This window comes from Cucumis melo, chromosome 10, assembly GCF_025177605.1.
Source record: "Cucumis melo cultivar AY chromosome 10, USDA_Cmelo_AY_1.0, whole genome shotgun sequence".
Lineage (NCBI taxonomy): Eukaryota > Viridiplantae > Streptophyta > Magnoliopsida > Cucurbitales > Cucurbitaceae > Cucumis > Cucumis melo.
Genome location: NC_066866.1, coordinates 18,640,658 through 18,664,372, shown reverse-complemented (window position 1 = coordinate 18,664,372; position 23,715 = coordinate 18,640,658). Strand labels below are relative to the sequence as shown.

The following is a 23,715-nucleotide window of genomic DNA, read 5'->3' as shown; positions in this document are numbered from 1 at the left end:
ATAGATCCAAAATTAAATTAATAAAATATTAATTTAATTTTATTGGCTTACCAAGGTTACTCAAATGGAGGTCGAAAAATCCTCTTAATTCATCACTTTAAATCCTCAAGCTTCCAAAGAGACCAATCTTAACTTCAACTGAGGTGGCGACAGCAGAGGGTTATCTTAGAGAAGAAGATAAAGAACCTTTTTCTTTTTCATTTATTTCCATCTTAAGCATTCCAATGCTATTTATAGACCCAAATAATAACAATAATAATTATTATTATTATTTCCTTTTCCTTTTCCTTTTAGGATATATATATATATAATACCAAAAAAAATATACATATATCTTTATTCCTATTATCTTTCCTAAATAAATGCCTTAATCTTAGGCATTTATAACCATTAGTAATAATAATAATACTTCTTTATTATTATTATTTTTCTCTCACCAAAATCTACAATAAATATATATTTATTTAAACCATTATTCTCTCTTATAAATATATATCTTTTTCGTCCAATCAAAATCAATCATCTCTCTCTTCATGAATTATTTTCTTTTCCAAATAAATATAATTATATTCCATAATATAATTAACTACACTTTTCCAAATTATTAATTAAATATATATATATCCATATATATATATACTCAATTAATTACAATTCCACCAAAACTAACTTTTCCCTCCAAAATCTCAAATTAACTTAAGTCCTCAATTAATTTAATCAATCAAATCTTTTCTAATAAATCACTTATAACTTCCAACATGAATTATCTTAACTCAACTATAACAACTTCACTCCATAAACAATATTTATCTTTCTACAGAATAATTAATTATCATCCACAATAATTAATTATTATTTACCTTTCTTCCAAAATAATTAATTATCTTCCACAATAATTAATTATTATTTATCTTTCTCCAAAATAATTATCCTTTTACAAATAATTATATTTTCCCAAAATATAATTATTTTACTTTTTCTCCCTTACCAAATATCTTTTCTCCAAAATACAATTACCTTTTCCTTAAATAGTTATATTTTAACAAATATAAATATCTTTTCCTTTAACATAATAATTATATGTATATAACTTTCAACATGAATTATCTTAACCCAACCATAGCAACTCCACTCCATAATCAAGATTTATCTTTCTACAGAATAATTAATTATTTCCCACAATAATTAATTATTATTTATCTTCCTCCAAAATAATTAATTATCTTCTACAATAATTAATTATTATTTATCTTTCTCCAAAATAATTAATTATCTTCCACAATAATTAATTATTATTTATCTTCTCCAAAGTAATTAATTATCCTTTTACAAATAATTATATTTTCCCAAAATATAATTATTTTACTTTTTCTCCTTTAATAAATATCCTTTCTCCAAAATACAACTATCTTTTCCTTAAATAATTATATTTCAACAAATATAATTATCTTTTCCTTTAACATAATAATTATATATATATTTCCACGTATACATATAATTATCAAATCTCCAACAAACTTTCCACCCTACGGTTTAATTAAATAACGTCCATAATTATTTAATTAAATTCAACTTCAACAACACTAAAATCCACAACTTTACTTAATCCTCTTAACCTACCATTTAATAAAAACTCAACAAACACCACGTGTCAAAACCTCTAATTAATTAAATATTCATCCAAGAAATATTTAATTAATTTTAATTCCCACTTAAATCAAATAATTCTCATTAAATGGATTCAAAATAACGCCCAATAAATTAAATCTAGATAAACAAAATTAAGATAACTGACTCCCAAATTATCTAAATTTTTGGGGCGTTACACTCTCCATAATAAGAGGGATAATTTTTATCTTGATTAATCATTGTCAACTACATAATTCATAATGTACTCGAGTACAACCTTTATAATTATCCGATTAAAGATAATATTTGATTGCATTATATATAGATTAATTCTTATGTTTGACACTGATAATCTCAGATCTAAGTATTAAAACAATCAAATATTTGAGATTGTTTATGACACATATCCATGTAATAATCTCAAAAGGGGTCGGTCCAATTAGTATTCTTTAATAAGAAAATATGATTATAATTTATGTCTCTACATGTATAACTATCCTATGATTATCAATTATAACTCATACTAATCTTAATTTATTGTTGTTTCCACAATAATCACTAAAAGAAATTTTGGATCTCCTGACACCGTTTTACACCATTTGGAGATATGACATTGGGAGTTAGGGCCTCTCTCGATGCACAAACTGAGTTGTCGGGAGAGGCAAGAATTCCCGACACTTTACTTAAAGCGTCGAGATATATCCAAAAACTCCCAGAGCACAAAGCAACGCATCGGGAGTTCTTGGATATATCCCGACGCATTAAGTAAAGCGTCAGAAGTTCTTGGACATATCTCGATGCTTTAAGTAAAGTATTGGGAGTTCTTGGATATATCCTGATGCTTTAAGTAAAGCGTCCAGAGTTAGCCTTTAACCTCCCCCCCCCCCCCCCCCTCCCCCAAGATTTGCAAAGAAGGGTAAAGGGATGGATAGAAATGGAGTGCACTAGGGTTGCTCCTCCACCGTCAGGGTCGGCGTTGTTGTTGCTGTTAGGGCTGATGCATCGTCGTTGTTGTTAGTGGCTGCTTTGTCTACGGCCGCCATTTCATCCATCATCATCTTTGTCACGACCTCTTAGTTTGAGGTAATTCAAATTTAAAATCCTAAATACAAACCGCTTTGAATTTGTTCTTAATTTCCTTTTCTATTAGGGTTTCTTTATTTTATTCTAACTCTCCAATATTTTGTCTTGATTTCTGTTTTTGTTATATTCAAAAGTTTGGAATAGGGTTGTATCCCCTCTTTATGTTCAGATTAAAATACCATTTTTGCCCCTATACTTTATAATAATTTATTTAATTTTAGTTAGTGTAATTTCAAATATTTAATTTTAACATTTTTATTTTTAATAAATAGTAAATTTAGTTCCTAGCTATTACTAATTTGTTGTCACTTTTTGAATTTATTATTATTATTATTATTCTACCACATTTTACTATAAATTTTAAAACATAATAATAATAATCATGTAGGAGTCTTTTCAAAAATATAAAAAAGCGGCAAAATATTTACACTTTATAAAACAATTCTAAAAACGGTAAGAGCCTAGAGGTCTACCGTGTAAAATACCAAAAATATTCCGTCAACCACGCCGTTAATAACGTGCGCGTAATATATTTGCGATTTATATGCGATCGTTTAGATATGGTTCAATATATACGCGATCGTTTAGATATGACTATAATTTATACACGATCGTTTAGATATGACTACAAGACGATCGTTTAGATATAGTCATAATTTATACACGATCGTTTAGATATGGCTACAATTTATACGCGATCTTTTAGATATGACTACAATTTATCTTTTCAATTCCATCATTTAATTTTGTTACACGATCGTTTAGATTTATTTACACGATTGTTTACTTTTTTTACACAATCATTTACATTTATCTACTCCAATCCAAATGATTTTTTTTCAAGATTTTTTATACACGATCTTTTATTTTTTTTACATGATCGTTTACTTTTTTAAAAGATCATTTACATTTGGCTACTTCAATCTAAATGATTTTTTTTCAAGATTCTTTATATACAATTTGACTACTCCAATTTAAATGATTCTTTTTTTTTTAAGATTATCGATCTTTTAGATTTTTCTATTTTGTTGTACACAGTCGTTTAGATTTGGTTACCAAATGTAAACACATAAAAAAAGAGAAAGACGATGGAAAGAAATTGAAGAAAAAAAAAACAAAGAGGAAAAGAAGAAAAACGATGGAAATATTAAATGACATAAATAAAGAATTGAAAAATAAGAAAAATGATGAAAAGAAATCGCAGAAAAGAAAAAGAGAAAATAAGAAAGACGAAATCATAGGGAAAGACAAGAAGACGAAATAATAGGAGGAAGATGAATCCCGAGGAAGAATAGAAAGATGGAAGGGCAAATCTGAAATATTAAAAAATGGCTAACCTTATGGGATTTGTTACACGAGCCGTAAATAGTTTACAGTAGTGCAATACATGTTGAATAAGGAAGTGATTAAGATATTACTAAAACATAAATACCAAAAAAAAAAAAAAGAACAAAATTAATATGTTGAATAAGGAAGAGCAAAATTGTGAGGTTTCTGAAAGCTATGGAAGATATGAAAATTAGTGTGGAGATGTTTGAGGAAAATTGGAAGGGGGTGTTTGTGATGATATCCTTAGCCCAACAAGGAAAGAAGAAAGTCCCTATAACTGCCTGATGTTTCAGAATGAACAGCATCATGGAGTGTTTTCTTATACTTCTTTTGATATTCAATCTTTATATATTGCATATCCATCTCTGTCCTTGTCACTATTATCCTTATCAGTGTCGAATCATCTGTTCCCATGCCTTTCATTGCCTTATGCAAAACCTACCATACTCAAACACAACACACACACACACACACACACACATATATATATATATATATATATATATATATATATATATATATATATATATTATTCAACCATGTAAATTATTAGTATAATTCTTCAAAACATGAACCTATCTCCAAACATATTACCTTCTATTAATTACATTTTTTTCTTTTGTTACTTAAGATATGTTTGAGAGTGATTTGTTAAGAGGTGATTTACCAAAAAAGAAAAATCATAATTGAATTAAATTGCTTAAACTAATTCCTATATATAACGGATTTCTCTTTAGCATTTAGTTCCTAGGATGAAAAACCATTATTAAGATTTTAAATTAAATGTAAGTTTACGTTAACATGACCTTAACTCAATTGACACTTGTATGTATCTAAGGACACGAGATTCCGAATTCAAATCCTCCACTCCAGTACTTACAAAAATTAAGTCTTGCCTGAGAAAAAATTCGAAGAAATTTTCATGATACAAGTGAAATTATTTCGAATTTGAAATAACAAAAAAGGTGTTAACTACATGCTAATGCTTACACAATTTGTGTACACACTAATCCTTAAAAAATTAAATTATTATAAATTTAAAAGTACAAAAGACTAAACACTATCCGGCAATTAAGGCCATACATTATGTCCACCCTAAATTTATTTGTTTTTTTATCCATTTTCTACTAATGTAGTAAAATATTGATACAAACCATGGTGAGAAAATGAAAGAAAATATGTCTAATTTTCGATAAAAATAAAATAAAATGGTCACCAAATTAGACATAAATTATAAGGAATTAAATTTCAATTACTAAATTATAATTTAAAGTTGAGAAATTATTTCAAATAGAAAAATATTTACAAATATAATAAACTTAAGAATGGATAGATTCTGTCCTTGCCATCCGATATCTATTATATCGTAGATTTTAAAACTTTGTTATATTTATTTAAAATAATTTTGCTATATATGTGTGTGAAAACAACCCTCCAAAATCTAGGAACAAAATGTGTTTTGGAAAGGTTGTTATTTAAAAAATGCTAACAAAATAAGTGGTTCCTCGAAAAAACACTTTAAGAAAATGTATGTCAAATTATTTTATTGGTTAAGGTCACATTCTTAAAAACTATTTTTATACAATCAACATATCTTCTTAAAATCGGTTTTTAAAAGCTTCAAATTTAATGCAAGTAAAATCTCACAATTTCTAGAGAAGGAAAGATAGGTCAATAATTATCTCCACTAATACTAGACTTTTGAAATAGCTTTAAAAAGTAATTTCATTAGAATTTACTTCAAAAAGTAGACAATATTATACAATTTTTGTAATGTACGGATACATTATCTCGCAAATTGCATAAATTCCCGATCAAAACAATGGAGGATTTTGGATCTTTGTCCACAAATCAGAAGTTTTTGGAAAGGTTAAATGTGATTTTGGTCCTGCTAAAATCACTTGTAAAATATATTGAAAAGGAAGGGGGAATAAGGAAGGTATAGTTGACCCATTGTTGGTTAGATAAAAACATTTAGAAGGAAGTTTGAATATATGTGCAAACTAAAAGCAAGAAGTAATTTATTTAAATATGTTAGAGAGAGTATAGAGCAATACCTTCGCAAAGTAGAAAGCAGGATTCTCAGCACAACGCACAATGGTTAAAAGGCCATACTCAAAATGACCAGAAGTTTCACTTTTTATTGCCTGCAAAAGTTTATGGGCTTCTCTTAATCTTAAACCTTTATCTATGTTAGATTGTATAAAATATCGGTATTTTATTGGTATTTCATTGATAATAATCACAGATTACAATCCTACGTATAACCATATTAAAACACACTAAAGGAAAGAACATATAAGAATAATATAATATTTTCTAAGAATAATATTTCCCAAAAATACTCTAATTATGTCAATACCCTCCCTCAAACTCAAGGTTATCACAAACTTGAGTTTGTTAGGAAAACTTATTAAGCAAATCAGTAGATATATGATAGAATCAGGAACCCAGTAAGAACAAAAACACAAAAAACTTCTAGGTGGGAGACAGATCCCACAAAGAACGAAAGGAAGAACTTCTGGGATGGAGACATATACCCTTATATAAAGATCTATAACATAACCTACAAAGTTTTTAAGTAATTTTACGAACTGAATCACGAGGCTAAAACAAACACAGAGGACAGAGAGCTTCGTCTTGAAGCAAACAGAGATCGGAGAATGGGGCGGCGGAGAGTAGAACAAGAGACTAGATTTCACGGAGACCAAAGAGCGGCTGAGAAAGAGAGGACGTCGTCAGTGAGTTTTGCGGCAGGGAGAGCGACGGTGGCGACGGTGGATCTTGCAGATCTAAGAGACGGCGGCGGCTGAAGATTGGGGCGAAGATGAACGGAGCTGAGACCAGTATCGGTGGCAGCGGAAGCAAATCTGAACAAAGGGAGTTCGGTGTGGTAGACGCGGGCTGCAAAGTTTGGCTAACCGGATGGGAATTGGCATTGGTTGAAATTGCTAATCATTTATCAAAGTAGAGGCCTGATATGGGTGGTTGTGTCGATCCAATGTTATTAAATGGAATGTATGACCAAGAGGCAGTTAGGCGACACGTGAATGCCGAGCAACTCGGGGGGAGTTCGAGCAGTGTGGCAGTGGCATTGCAAGGCCAAGGCAGTGCTGGTTCACAAGTTCTGGCACTTCTAGCACTGGATGGAACTGTAGATTTGAGCGGAATAGAGAGTCGGGACGGTGTGGGGTTTGAACGACGAGAGATTTGAGAGAAATATGAAAGGAGTGGCTATGGCAGATTTGTAGATTTGAGGGCGGCAGCGGCTGATGCATGAAGCTTCATGCAGCGGACGTGTGTTGCAAAGGAACAGGTTATTTGGGTTATGTGCGACGGAACAGAGGGAGTGGGTTTGGTTGTTGGTGGCTGGTGTCGTCGAAACTGAGGAAGATTTGAGTTAGAGGGTTTGGCGGCGGTCGGTTGGAATGGCGACCGGCGATTGGAGAAGAAAATTTTCAGATGGGGTTGTGGCTGAAGCTTGAGGAAGAAGAAGGGTTCGAGCGGAGGTGGCGGAGCTTCGCGGACGGTGGATTGGTCAACAATGATTGGGTCGTTGTCGGAGCTAAACGAAAGAGAAGAAAGTGGAGGCTGGTTCACGTGCGAAGAAGAAGAAAGGGGAAGGGTTTTTTTTTTAATGTGGAAACAAACAGTAGAATGAGAGATTTACATTTTGGTCTGCCTCTGTCTGCCTCCGTCAATGATTAGTCAAAGACGGAGGCAGAGATTGAACAATGAGAAAGAAACCTAAATCTCTGATACCATGTTAGATTGTATAGAATATCGATATTTCATTGATATCTCATTGATAATAATCACAGATTACAACCCTATATATAACCATATTAAAACACACTAAAGGAAATAGTATATAAGAATAATATAATATTTCTTAAGAATAATATTTCCAAAAAATACTCTAATTATGTCAATAATCCAAATTAAACGCTCTTAAAATAACTTTAGATTTCAATAATAGTGTGTTAGGTATGAATATGATTGAAACATAAAATATTGAAAGTGTAATCACAATAATGTACCTTTTCGAGAGAATTGGCATATGATTGTTTATAAGTATAGGCAACAGCAGCAAGATGAGCACGACTACTTTCACTAAAAATTTTGATAAACTTTTGTTCATCAGTTCCCCATCTCTTCTCTCCTGCATTATACAAAGCTTTTGCATCTTTCTCTACTAATATTCTGTCTATTTCTGGGCCTTCATATCTTGGTTTACTTACATAAGCCAATAGCAGCTGCATATCCAAAAAAATAACCATATAAAACAACCTCATCTTCCAACATATATAACCCCAAACGACCTAAAGATCAATTGAAACAAATTAGTGGTGCAAACAACATTATTTATTAATTATATCAATGTTTATGATCAGAGTGATAATTAAAAGCAAGATTATAATATTATAAAAGGAAAGTGTGAATGAATGAAATGAACCTTTTTGTGATCACCAGAAGCACTTTTTTCAATATCATGTTCAATATATGATTGAAACATAGACAAGTAAATTTGTCTTAAGTGTTGAATTTGAGTTGAAGTACGAGAACATAATACTTCTGTGGCTCTTCTAAGATGTATTGGCTCTCCACATAATGCCTCTTTTACTATTACTGCGTCTCTAGTTGCTGGATCATGCATCCATAATAAAACTGCTTTCTGAAAAAGCCAAAAACATTTCACATGAATATTATATTCAATTATTTTTATTATAGACATTAAATTAAAATGAAAGTATATAAGTACTTTATATTCACCTCAAGGTTGCCACTAAGCTCAGATTTCAAGTGTTTGATGAGGTCCTTGTGGTACATTGCTTTATACTCACGTTGAATTAGAGAACGTTGTGTTGCATCTCTATGTGCTAGAATATTCACAACTGCACCACTGTCACACCCAAAACCTATATATACACACATATGGATCAATACTAAGCTATGTCATGATCAAATAACCGTAATACAAAATGGTTATCAAATATTTTTCTTATTATTAGATTATCAGTATAATCGTTGAACTTTGATCAAATATGTATTTATTTGGTTATTAAACTTCCAAAACTACATACTATATATCTAATACTTATAAACTACATAACCTGTAATTAATATGATCCATATATACATTGTTTTCTCTTGAATATCTTAGGTCCATTCTTTTTATCCTATTAATTAAGATATAATTTCTCTCTAATTAAATACTCTCACGAAAACTATATATATTATATTAGATAAAACTCTCGGATAAACTATATATAAAGAAAGATCAAGAAAGAGAAATACAATCGCTTATGAGAGGATCAAAATCACAAATTAAAATATGTTTTATAGTAAAATAATCATCTCCTTCAAACGTTATGGGACTTTTATAGAATTGTTTAAAACTTACATGTCCTCTATTTCTCTCTAACTTTTCCTTTTTCCAACAACTTTTTCCAACTTCTCTCTATCACTATTTTATCCGATCCAAAAAAAAAAGATCTTCTCTCGCTAAGCAATATAAAAAAGACTATTTTCAAATATAACAAAATGAACAAAAATATTTAGAAAATATAGTAAAAATTAATATTTAATTCATCTTGGCGGACCGTAATAGACCAAAATAGGTTACGATCTATATATATTTGTATGATGGACACACCACAATAGACGGTCAAGATAATCTTGCAGTAGTGTTTATCTATATGTTAAACATAAATAATAGTCTATCTTGAACTATCCCAGACTATCACAAATGGATTGTGATATTTTGTTATATTTGTAAATATTTTAAGAAGTTTTGTCATTTAAAATAATTTTCCAAAAAGAAAAACCAATTATTAATACAAAAAAACATGTTTAAATGACTCTAAAAATGTCATTATCACTTTTATGATTCTTTCATGTGACAATTTTTTTGTCATATAATTCATCGTCAAGATAAGTGAATGTATGACTCATTTATCATGCCCGTCTTGATTGGTTGTTTTATAGCACTTAATTTCAATCAACAATGACTATTTATTGACAATTAATATTATCCATCATGAAATTGTTTTATATGACAAATTTACGTTGTCAACAAATGTATCAAAAGTTGACTTTAGCATTGAAGATCTGTCCCGAAAATATTAACTATGAAATATTTATAGTGTACTTAATAAACTGATTTTAGTGATGAATATCTATTTGTCAAATGTCTCAAGAACCTATTTTTTTCATGTTGGGATACCTATACTCTTACGTGTTATTACACCCATACTTCTTTAAATATATACACAAAAATAAATACGAACTTTCATATATAAGAATAGGGTTTATAACGTTTCAACAATGAAGCTATAGACCACGAAATGGTTAACCAAACTTAAGTTATTTACAAATAGAATAATTACAACCATTCACGTTACAAAAAGAAAAAAAAATATATATATAAATATTATAAATAATAACATTTGAAAGATTAAACCAGAGTTTTCATTTGCATAATCATTTGAGAGTCAAATTCATTTACCATGAACTATAAATTCTTCATCATTGATTCAAACATCAAAACATTGAACAAAAGCATTGAATTAGTTAATCAATTAATTTCTGAAAAAAAAACATAAAATCTAAATTCTAACCTTTAAAGGCTTTATGAAGTTGGGCAGCATCATCTTGTGGAGAAGTAAGAATAGGTGGAATAATCAATGAAGACATTTCTTTTTTTTTTTTTTTGTTTTTTTTAAAAAAAACAAATTGAAAGAATAATGAGGTGTTAATGGGTTTGCTCTTTTGTTTTCTGGGCAATCCAATGAGAGAAAAATTAAAACATATTTCAACATAAAACAAGGATGAAGAAAAAGTAAAGAAAAAAAAAAGAATATTCTAACCCTTTTCTCTCCTTCTTCCTCGGCAACTCTTTCTATTGTTGCCCATAATTTTCTCCCCTTTCTTTACAAGAATGTTTTTAATCCATTGTTTTAGGGATTATTTATTTCCAATAATTAATTTTGTCTTCAATTAGACCTTTCTTTAAAAAGAAATATTACTTAAAAATGAAAAATAATGTCTCATAAGATGTCATTCCAAATTTGTGATAGTGAGTTACCAATATGTTTGTTTTCAAATACATCAAAATGAATTAAAATAGTAATCTATTATAGATAGAACGTGATAGAATCAGGTAGTCTATTGCTATCGCATTCTATCGTAGATAGGGTGTCAGATTTTTATTAGATTTGTAAATATTTTTAATAATTTTATCATTTAAAATAATTTTACTTACAAATAAAACAAACCAATTTATAGATATGTTAGCAAAATTTAAATCAAGCTCTCAAAGTCTATCACTTACTAGTTATATTGTTTAAGTTTGCCAACAATAGAGTCTATAATTAATAGACTTTATTATATTTATAATTCCTTAAAAGTTAAGATTATTAACACAAAGATTCATACTCAATCATTTATGTAACCTATCTTTTCTACTATACATATTTTTCCAAGATTCCACATGACAATGAGATGATTATTTTACACCAAAACATCCACAATGTAGTTTTTCACGTCCTATCCTGCACGCGTCTTGAAACTCATGATGCGACAAGCGACGCGTCCTGAACAGCCTTGACGCCTTATTTGAAATGCCAGAATACTCCACTTAAATCCTTGAATCATAGCTTTATCGCTTAGTTCGGTCTCAAGTAATTTCATCTCAACTTCGCATCTTAACTACTAGGTGATAGAGAGAAACAATATAGGATATATTTATAACAACCTCACTTTATTTTATATTACTTAAAGTCACGTGAACCAAGTACATTTAAATTACACACTTCCTTAAATACATGTATTCTAAAATATAATGTAAATTAAAACGTCTGGCTTGCGCGCTCTCTTCACCTCGTAGCACCTCGCCTTACCCTTTTCACACTGGCCTTAACACTGATAACCTGGAGGGAAAAGGAAAACTAAAATGTAAGTCAATGGCTTAATGGGTGATATTTTGAAAACTTTTTTAGGAATACAATTTAATCACATAAATTCATTTTCATTTCATAAACATAGGCTCAACGCCTTAGTTCAATAAAACATCAAATCGCATAAACACAAATTAGTTTCACATAATCATGAAACATTCTCCACGCCAAGACTCGACATCTTGCATTTAGACTACTGTGATGTACTTTTCATCAACAACATCTGAGAATTTCATTGATTCACTTCTCGTTGCTAAGGCCGCTAAGCCTAATACACTCATTTTATGCATTGGCTAGCTTCATTCACCATGCAGTTCCTTTCTACATCATGCCTTTACTCCTTATGTGCACATAATAATTAGCTCATTGATAGGAATAAGACTAATGGTTTATTCACATCATCTCACAATCATCGACCATAAAACTTTAATTGAAAAAATACACAAAAGCTTTGATTGGAATTCATTCCTTTTATAAACATTATCAACTCACAAACAACTCAAAACACCTAACTCTTTGTGTTGAACGTGTATTTCTTCGATGCATCTCCACACTTCAACGCCTACATCAAAACATGTACTTTTCAAAACACCTATTCTGTACACTTAGTTAAAATGACCCCTTCTATTTTAATCACAGGTCTTGCATGGTTTTAGTCAATTGATATCCTAGAAACCAAGCCATACTTTAAGCACTTAGGACTTTTGACACATTTTTCTTTTATATCTCTAAAATAGCAACCTTCCTTAAATACTTTTATTTCCTAACACTTATCTTGGATGAAACCACTAAATTCAACAAAAATTTCTTTCTTTTTTAGTGAAACATAATTTATAATCCAAAACATGTGATTATCCACGGTCCTTTAAAATCTACATTTCATTTTCATAGTTACCCTTACTTTCGAACACCATGAGGTTTTTTTTTTTTCCTTGATTAAGCATAGGATCTCTTCCTCACAACAAGATTATGGATTAATTTGAGTACCCTATAAATAATTCCTCAATTGAAACAAATTATACTTTGCTTTTTATTTCCTAAGTCCAAACTCATGTCTAACCATTTTGGTTTTCTGCAATGACGTCAACTTACCTAGTTATTATAAAGGAGTTCACTATTTCTTTACTCATACTTCAAACTAGTAACTTTTTCTTCTCTTCTCTTTTTTTCAAACAAACACCTGAAAGAACATAAAAATATTTCTCCTTACACAACTCACCAATCTTTAGTACCACTAAAGTGATCATTTAGATCTATATTAATCCTTTCAGAATTTTTCTTGGATCATTTGACTTTAATATCCAATAACCTTTGTTAAAACTGATATTTTCTTCTACAAATAAACTTTTAAGCTTCTATATTAAGTTCCTTGTAGTTTTACTAATCTCATTCTCCATGGTAAAGCACCAAAATAATTTCTTGAAGTCTCCTCAAGACAATTTCGCACTAAATAAAGTTTTTTTTTTCTTCCCCCATATCTCAACTCTAAACACAATTCAATGTATTTAATATCTTTGAACATGATCGTGGCCTTAGTTTCCTTCAGTGCCACCAAGATATCTTATTCCTTAGATTCCTATTTGAACAATTCATTCAATAGCTTTAACACATGTACAAAAATTTTGTTTTCTTTATTGCCATAATACTACATAATCTTGTCAAATTCAATGTCTTTTAAGTTGAAATATATGTTCCATTCTAATCACCCCTTCGTGAGTTCGTGAAATAGACCAACATTAAATGCTCTCCAAATATTTCTTTTTTTTCCCCTTTCCTTGATACTAAAGCATAAACAGTCACCTCTCACCGATATATGGAACTTGAACACGAATGCTTTGAAGAACAATTCTCATAGAACTTTTCATTGATAGAGCATACCCAGTGAGGATGAAGCCTCCCTAATTGGCCATAGGGGACTAATATCATGGACTTGCATCGTAAGTCAGTCTACATAACCTAAAACTTAAAACTTAGGTATGATACAGACTGTAACGACTCAACTTTTTAACTTAAGCTGAGGTCATTACTTAAATAAAATAATATTTTTAAAACTAAAGCCATGCAAAGTTTAGATTATTTATATAAAAAAAAATGAAGACAACCTTAGGTGAAAAAATTAAATAAAAGAAGTAAAAACAACTTAGTCGAGGTCCCCTAATAAAATCATTAAAGGAAAGCATTTAATAAATCCAATTACCATCTAACCCAAGATTCATAGCATTAAAAAGTCATAGAAATAAAAATAAATAGCAAAAACATCAGGCATATATAGTCCCAATGGCACAATTCATGAGTCCCTCTTGTCACTCACTAGCTTGCTTTTACTTGTGCCTGAAAATTAAACATATATAGGGTGAGTATATATAAAATACTCAGTAAGGAACTCACTGCTATGCCCACTAGGTGAACTATTAACTTCCTATTAAGCAAACACCCTGGGTCATAACAGTTTAGTGATCCTATAGAAGCACACATCAATTAGTTTAGTTGTAACGACTCAACTTTTTATACTAAGTTGAAGTTATTGCTTTAAAATAAATGACAATTTTGCAATAAAAGAAAAAGAAAGAAGAAAAACACTAAATCTTTAATAAATGACTTCAAACATATGTCATAAATCATGATTTGACTAAGTAGGAAAATACTATGTAAACATAAATCTAATTCGAACCTTATCTAAATTTTTAAAAAACATAACATAAAAATAATTAACAAATTCAAATAAAATATTTAAAGTTAAATACCGGAAATATGAAAAGAAAGTGGAAGCAAAAGGTAAGTCCATATGGTAAGTCACAACCCCTTCTTGTCACTTGTCATCTTTTCTCTACCTCTACCTTTGTCTGAAACATTAAATATAAAAAAGAGTGAGTACTGTCACTACAAGAAAAATGGCCTACGATGATAGTTAAAATCTGTCTTCTTTAAAATTCTTGACAGTTTTTTACAGTCATTGTATCTCCTGTAAAAGAATGACTATTTATGACTGTTTGAAAAAATTGACACAATAAGTGTTTTCAAGATAGAAAATAAATGTCACATATCTAATATTATTGACAAATAATGAATGTCATTATTTTATATTTTATGACAATAACTAACTGTCATCAGCTCACACATATTAGAGTAATTATCTGTCATTCTTTGCATATTGACGACAAATATAAAATGTTACGAATTCATATAATTTGACATTTTTTTCATGTCAAGAATATGTCAATCTTGACAGTTTTTTAAAAAATCAAATGTCATATACTTCTCTATTACTTTTTTTTTTTTTGCAAGAAAATGCATTAAATGACAGTCCCTATTTTTACTGTCTCCTTGCCATTACACAGACCAGTTCAATTACAAAGTACTTCTAATACAACACACCCATATGGAAACAAATAATCAACACTTTAATATATATACGTTATCATACAATTTATAATATTTGTACAAAAGGATGGACTAATAACCATTTTTGGTAAATGGTTTACAATGAAAGAATAAACCACTACAAAAAATTGGAGGTTTGCCGACATCGAAACAGGTGTTGGCAAAAGGGACGTTGTAAGAAAAACTTTTTCGCGACGTTGTGCAGAAGGCATCAGTAGTGTGGAGCTCTGGCAACGTCACACAAATAACGTCGACAAAAGGTGAGGCTTCCACGATGCCAAGTGAGGAGAGATCGTGAAAACGTTTAATTTAAATAATAATTTAGACTTTTCGTAACGACATGCATGTACATGTCGTCGTCGTTCAATAACTGTTGATGTTGCATGCAAGACATCGTGGCAGTCGACCTTTTGCCGACGTTGCTTTGATTGCGTCGGAAAATATTGAACATTTAAAATATTCTGCAACCATATCACGATACCAGATTACATGACGTCATGAAAGGTTGAACTTCTGCCAACATAGGATAGGTAATATTGTAAGATATCTGACGTTTTGACTACTTTTGACAAGGTTCTCACGATGACATAAGTGATTGCATAGGCAGTTCTTAGCGCACCGATGATGCCATAAGTGACAACGTCGCAAGTGGGGGTTCTTCCGATGTTTTCGAGTTACATTGGGAGATCATTTTAGTTCTGTGATTCACAGAACATAGAAGCACACGAAGAAAAGAGAAAGAAAGAAAAAAGAGAAGAGGAAGGTCTTTTGCACCGCCGTCTATTACCGCTATCCCGTCACTGTCACCGTTCATCGCTCACCATCCTCGTGTTGTCGTCTATTTGGTTTGAAGCCTTTATCGGTAAAAATAGTGTATTTTTTCTTTTTTATTTTAAAAAAATATATATTAGATTGTATGTATAAATTATATATTGTATGTATAAATTGTATATTGTATTTGTAAATTAGATTGTATATATAAATTGTATATTGCATATTGTATAAATTTTGTATGTGTATGTTAGGGAATAATGTATATTGTAGACTATATAAATAGTGTATGTCAATGTTAGGGAATAATGTATATTGTAGAATGTATAAAATTTTATAGATTGAATAAGTAAATATCTTTGTAATTTAAATCATAAATTGACGACTTTATAAACAATGATGATGAAAAATTATTCATTCAAAGCAGATCAAGCAATGACGAAGAACAATAACTAACGAATCACGTATTCATAGTTTTTTTTTCGTTTTTATATATATTCAGTTTCACGAACTCTCGTATGTTTAATTAATTTTGGTTTATATGTCCACAGGTACTATGTATAACTTCTCTGATTTTGATGAAAGCGATGATCTATTCGATTTTAATGCCGAGGAGTTCAATATTGTTCCAGGCACGTCGTCGATTGGTTACACATCTGGTTAGTCACTTTTACATAAACAATTATTTATGCATAAGTCTTTTTGTTATGTTTATGAAATTATTTTGTCTTCCTAGATGCCTCTCAACCTTCTGCTCCCATTCCTAGGAGACGACAACACTTCAGATACCTGGAGTTGGATAGATATGTTGTACAAAATGGAAAGATCCCTACATCTATCGCTCCAAGCCAGGACAAGCCTATCTTGTCACTCTCTGTTCACTTTAGCAATACGTCGGCATGTTAATGTGAGACACACGCTCCAAGCCACGACAACACGAGCTCGTTGAAGAGCGGGGTCATTCGATCGAATGTTTCAAGTTATTCAAAGAAACACACGCTCGGGGTGGCCAGTTCGTTTTGTAGGCAGCTGTAGATGCGCATGTAAGTATATAAGTTGTTATTTTTCTTGTTTCACACAACAGTTGGTTTATATGTTCTACTTAATTAACAAAAAAATTATTTGCAGAATCAAATTGTAACACCCCAAAATTTTGAAATTTAAAATTTTATCTTAGTGTAGTTATCGAATTTTGAATTTATTTGAGGAAACTTCACTAGTGATATTTTTTATTTGCATAATTATTTAAGTTGAGGCTAATAATTATTTAAATTGGAAAACGAATTTGGTAGAGTTATTGATTTGAAGTTAAGAGAGATTTGGTGTTTTTAATTAAAGAGAGAGAGTGTGAAGATCTTGGGGAAAGAGAATAAAGTAATAAAATAAAGCCAAATAAAATAAAATAAAAGGACTTATTTTATTTAAATTGAGCATTGGGATGTGCAATTAATGCACCACCATCATCTTCACCAAGAAGGAAAAAAAAAACCCAAGCCCTAAATTGCCGCCACCACCCTTTTCCCTCACTGCTGGTCGCCGCGCCGTTGTCTCGAGCGCAACCGTCCACCTAAGCCTTCCATCGGGTGTCCGTCGCCTACCCAGCCGATCATCCTGAGCGAGTCGTTCGTCGAACCCGCGCCTCCAGTCGCCACTCTTCGCGGATCGGAAGCTGACCCGCCTCTCTCCAGCCGCCAGCCCGATTCTTCCGCCAAACGCCGCCACAAGTTCAGCCGCATCGCACCCCGCTCGATCAGCCATGCCATTGCACGCCGCGCGCCGGTCATCGAAGCCCGCGAAGCCCAGTTGCGCCGCGTCTCTTCTTCGCAACCTGAGTCGCTCACCCGTGCCCGACCCGCGTCTCTTCTCCACGACCCGAGCCGCTCCTCTCCGCATCGAGCCGCACGCGCGTGAGCTGCAAGCGCCCTGCCGAGCCGCGCCTTCTACCGCAAGCTGACCTGACCCCTGCCTCCAAGTCGAGTCGATTTCTAACTCCAAGCCGAGCCGATTCCTTCCTATCAGCCGAGTCGCCAAGCCCTTTTGAGCCACCTAGCCTTTTTCGGTCCTTTCCCCACCTATCGTTGGGAAGTTTTTGGTAAGTTGGTTGGGTTTTTGGCATACCCAATGAAGAGTAATTTTGGTTTTTTAAAAAATTTAATTTTGGATTAAAATAAATTATCTCTCTGAAAGGGCCGGTTGGACCAATTGGAGTTGGAGCGTGGGATTTCTCGAGTTAAAGGAATTTATTGCAACCTTGATCTTGGGTAAGTTGCTTCAAATAATTCTTGGACTTTGTCCCGTGAGGGTTAGGTTATTAATTGTTGTTCCTAACAATCTAGAACTCGCGACTTGGGAAGCGTGTGATTTTACTGTTAGAATTCGACTGAGCAAATCTCCAGGTAAGAGATTTCTACTACTAGCTCTACGACTAGAATCATGAAACCGCATGCATTCCTAGTTATGCACGTTGAGAACTAGACTGTATAACGATATGTCAATTAATGAGGGTATGATGTGACTGATGATGTGATTTGATATGATGGCATGGTATAATGTGATGACGTGGCTTGTTATGACTTGATGTTTGGACATTGTAATGAGATGTGATATGATGTTTAGCTGTGATATGATTACATGATGGTGCTATGCTATATGTATGCTGTGGTTAAGGTGCATGTTAGCTTACCCTATTAGAGTCGTACCTGCATGGGTGCCCTTCGGGAACACCACCTACTTAGGACTGTGTAGTCCGACGGGACTGCCAGTCTAGCATAGATACAGATATGATTCAAGCGATTCGACGAGATCCTCGCAGCCCGATTATCTTAGCGCTTCCTCCAAGCACGCTACAGACTAGATTGTCCTAGGTGTTCCTTCGGGTCACCGAAGACCAGATTTTGTTCCTACGGGATCACATGTTGCACGTGTTCGGGAACGTGCCAGTTCTTGGGTACCATTTTCAGGACTCTAATAGGAAGTTAACGGACACCTAGGGGGACTAGTAGTGGGTCTCTTATTGAGTATTTTATACTCACTCTTTCCATTTCATATTTTTCAAGTAGGGCAGAGGTAAGGGCAAGGACAAGCTGGCGAGCGACCAGAAGTGACCGTGGTGAGCCATAGGGATCTCTGCTTCCGCTTTACACCCCAGTTTAAACTTTTAGTATTTGAATTTTTATTATTCTTTTTTTATTATTTCGTTTCTTTAAAAGTAGATAGGGCCCGAGTAGGATTTTAATATTTGTTTACATTTCACACATTACCCTGATTTGGTTTTTAAATAAATAAAATTTTGAGGTTGTCAGTTTTAGCCAAACTTTATAACTTTATTTCTGTCATTTACATTTAGTAATGGACTTAGTATAAGGAGTTGGGCCGTTACACAAATGTTGGAAATCCAATCCCAGCCAATCTTAGAGTGTTCTCAACCACTCTCCAAGGATAAGATATGCAAGATGTTTTTGAGTAGACGACCGAGCTACGTAAAAGGTCTTGATTGGGGTTCCAAGCCAAAGTCTCGACACGCTGCTGGTAGTTCTTCGTCTACATCTATCGAGCGAGAGCTGGCCAACGTCAGGGAGGTTAACAGGCGAAAAACAAGGTAGTAGAAAAAGAAAGTAACAAGAAGCATGAAGAAAGTGTTTGCTTGATAGAAGCATAGACTTGCCAAATGGAAGAACAAGCTCCACAAATGGAAGAAATGAGGAAAATGATTGAATACCTCTCCCAGACTTCGAGAGGACCTTGATTTCATTGAGGTACAAAATTTTCAACTTTTACATTCTTTAATTTTATATTATTGGAGATATATATTTAAATTTAATTTAGTGTTATTGTAGGTTTGAAGGCATGGAAAACTTTCTTGGGACACCGACGCTTAGATTATGTGTTTAGTTTTCTGTTTTTACTTTTTACTTTTTCCTTTTCATTATCTATGTAATTTCTAAACTATAAACGTGTATTTTTGAATTATTTTTAATATAAATTTCATTTGATATTTTCTTATATTTACGGTAATTTTTTTTAGTATTTGAATGAATTTAAATCAAATTCGATTCCAATTTGAAAAAAAATTAAATTAAATAAAAAAATTTAAAAATATTATAATAAGGATTTCTTAACGGACATTATGCATCAGAAACGGTCGTTCTGTCGATGCGGTGTCGTTAGAAGGTCTGCCGATGTGGTGTTGTCAGAAGGTCTGCCGATGTGGCGTCGTTAGAAGGTCTGCCAATGCGGCGTCGTCAGAAGATCTGCCGACGCTGCGTCGATGGTTCATATATGCCGACGTACTTGACAACATCAGCAGTAACCCATTTACGACGCCTTTATTAGACGTTGACAATTCTCCACCACCGACGTGTTCACCATGTCAGCGAACAGTACATCCACAGTAACCCTTTATCGACCTCGTCTCATTCGTATATCAGAAGTACTTTTCATGATGCGTCTCTCACGATGTTCTTGTTAATGTCCATTTCTGCATCGGTGTAGCCTGTCTCGACGCAGTCCTGGCTTCTACCGATGCATCTCTGCGTCGGTAGACCCCCGTCTTCTTATAGTGAATAGAGACGTCTTTTGCTACGAACAAGCTTAAAATAAGTACATTGCAACCAAAATTTTGCTACCAATTCTACAAAAGTCTTATAAATCAATCAGTTGCTCCAATATGGCTTCACACATCCAATGGATTCTTTCAAAACGTAGTAAAAAAACAAAACCTCAATTTAGATTATGACTTTACACATCAATATAACAATATAATAAAGTTTTACTTTTTGTAAGGCCCTTCTGGCCTAGTTAAAATCGAATTTACTTCATCCAATTATATTAGTTCATAATATATCCCCCGCGGAAGTATAATTGAAGTGATTTAAACTAATAGAGTAACATTCAACATAACAATAACTTGTTGTAAAAAGACCTTCATAATTGTCATGTAAATGTAATCACTTACTCGATAGCTTCATCACTATAGTAGATCATATTCGTGCAAAACCTAATAGAAACGCAAAAGTTACACTTTGTAAACTACAATAGAAAGTTTTGAACTACAATAGCATACAACAGAGGTCAAAGAAAATCTAATCATGACAGAAACAAAAGTGCCCTTGGTTATTAAGGCAAATATGAGATATTAAAAGTAAAAAGTATCTATTAATATTCACATCCAGATAAGAGCTTGAGATTATGATATCAATACTTACAATAGAGACCCTTTTTCATCTTTCATATTCACCTTTTTACCTGAAACAAAATAAGTGTGATGCATAATCCACCTGTAAGCCAGCACAATAGCACAACAGCACAACTTCTACAAATTTTGAGAATCACTCAGGAATAGATCAATCAATTTCAACGAGGAACTCATAATAATATAATCCATAGATTATTAAGCTTCAACTTAATTTCATTTTAGCATAAGAGTAGTAGCATTATACCTTTTCAAGAAACCCAAATTTGGCTTATGGTGCCCTTATGAACTGTTGCAAAAGTAAATGATATAATTTCCCTGAAGTGACGATTACGAAAACCTTCCACATAGGTAAGAAAATAGTTTGAATCTTCCTCCCATAAGCTTTTGTCAACTATCCTTAATCATATAATTGACCTCAATGAAGTACAGACATTTATTGGCATATGGTTATTGCTAGAGGCCTAGAGTTCCACTTTCATATTCAGTATGCTGATATCTAAATACAGTAATAAAAAAGAAACCCAAATATGTAAGAAATAAAGTTACCTGAAGCTATTTAGCAACAATCACCACTTCATCGAAGTTTGCATTGGTTTCCTATGAAAATTATACAAACAAGTAGAAACTTAGTTTGCAAAATTAATGATCCCAAACATGCAAAGGGAGAGGATACATGGAAGAATGTACAAAGAAAAAAAAATGCAAAATTAACTATCAAACTATACAAGAACATGCAAAATTAATGATCCCAACCAACAATTTCTTCAAGTAACAGTGCACCTGGAAGAAAGGCATACAGTATTTTTAGAATATACAAGAACTCATCAAAGAAAAAATGTACAAATAGGTAAATGGAGTTCCTCTTCCTCCAAAATTCGAGGACAGTGGCATAATGATTTAGTGGATTGATTAAGAAAGATATTCTACGTTAGTGGTAGAAATTTAAGCATAATAGTAGCTTATTTTTCCTATAAATGTTTGAATTGTTTTTACTTAAATAAATGTAGAACTTAATCGAATCGCTTGATTTCCTTGCAATATTTTATCTCTTGTTTCCAACTGTAGTCCTCTTCATTTGTTGCTTTTCGTTTCAATGACTAATTCATGCAGATTCCAGTTAAAAAATCTTCTTTTCTAGTCTATTTTGTCAATAATAGTTAGCAAATGTGAAACTCATGAAATTAAAAAAAATAAAAAAAAAGTTAGCTAACTTGAGATCTTACATAGTTGATAATTTTGAAAGAACCATAAAAATCTAAACTCAGATCACTTTTAATGCTGTGGAAATTGAAATTAGTGAACAGAATTGCAATGGTTGAACAACATGTTGCATTCGGTGTACTTTGAGTTGGCAGAATAGACACAGAAAATTCAAATCCAATGATTCTTCGCCTTTTTCTTCGTCTGCATTCCAATCATCCCAATCTTCTTGTCCATCTTCTTATTTCTCAAGAGCATCGTCTTCTTCTGAGATTTCTGAGAAGGAGAGATGATCAGAAATTGAGAGACTTTTGAGAAGGAGAGACGGTCAGAGATTGAGAAGGGGAGAAATTGAACACCATCGTTGCCCTGAGATGACAAGCCGAGATGAGAGGATGAGTCAGAGAGATGGTAGAGGCGGCATGAACTTGAACCCTTGCGTGAAATTGAAAAATTGGGGAAGGGAAAGAAATTGGGATTTTCGTTGGTATGAGAAAAAGAGGAAATCTAGGAAAAGTGTATAGGACAGGAAAGGAAAAAAAAATTATAATTTTATTATTTATATTCAATGACATTTAAGAAATTTCATAGAATTGACACTTAAAAAATGTTACAAATTATTCAAATCTGAAAATTTTTGCATTTTTCCGTCGAAAATGCGCTTTCTTAGCATTTTAAGATATTTTTTTCACCCTCAGCCAACTGTCATAGAAATTCATATTTCTTGTAATGAGTATAAACATATACTTAGTAAGGAACCCACTACTGGTCTCGCTAGATGTTTGTTAACTTCCCGTTAGGATCCCACTAAGAGGTACCAAAAACCATCGTGTGCTCAATAGAACACACGAAATCTCATGATCCCATAGGAACACTATTCTCATCAATCGGTGAACCTGAAGGAACATACATGATATCGGGTAATAAGTGGTATCGTCAGACCACTCATAAACATGTCATGATAGACTGGTGGTCCCATTGAAAGCTCACAGTCATAAATCTGTCTAAAGTGGTGATCTTGAGAGACATCATACATGTAGGTACAAATCCTAATAACCTAAGTTAACAGAGACACTACAGTCCAAAGCATGTAGCAAACGTCATAACATAGCATGAAATATCAATCATAAATTCCTTAATCATGTAATTAATAAATCATACGTAATCATT

The 23,715-nt window shown here is 32.3% G+C and overlaps 1 protein-coding gene and 1 long non-coding RNA gene across 7 annotated transcripts; both read right to left on the bottom strand.

Annotated features, from left to right (window-relative positions):
* Positions 1-4,012: 4,012 nt before the first annotated feature.
* LOC103495091 (annexin D5-like) lies at positions 4,013-10,849 on the bottom strand. Its single transcript, XM_008456547.3, has 6 exons — positions 10,662-10,849; positions 8,815-8,960; positions 8,498-8,716; positions 8,082-8,297; positions 6,099-6,188; positions 4,013-4,479 (listed from the first exon to the last, which is right to left on the bottom strand). Exons 1-6 carry the CDS (start codon positions 10,735-10,737, stop codon positions 4,285-4,287), a joined length of 942 nt encoding a protein of 313 aa, XP_008454769.2. The 5' UTR covers positions 10,738-10,849; the 3' UTR covers positions 4,013-4,284.
* Positions 10,850-14,102: 3,253 nt separating this feature from the next.
* On the bottom strand, positions 14,103-23,090 carry LOC103495088 (uncharacterized). Of its 6 annotated transcripts, none has more exons than XR_007823931.1 (6): positions 22,569-23,088; positions 21,590-21,942; positions 21,356-21,462; positions 21,106-21,147; positions 14,744-14,842; positions 14,103-14,330 (listed from the first exon to the last, which is right to left on the bottom strand). It is a non-coding gene; the product is annotated as an uncharacterized LOC103495088 (long non-coding RNA). The 6 variants fall into 6 exon arrangements; XR_007823930.1 differs by having other exon boundaries at positions 21,356-21,806; positions 21,892-21,942; XR_007823928.1 differs by having other exon boundaries at positions 21,356-21,942; positions 22,569-23,087.
* Between the last annotated feature and the right edge of the window lie 625 nt (positions 23,091-23,715).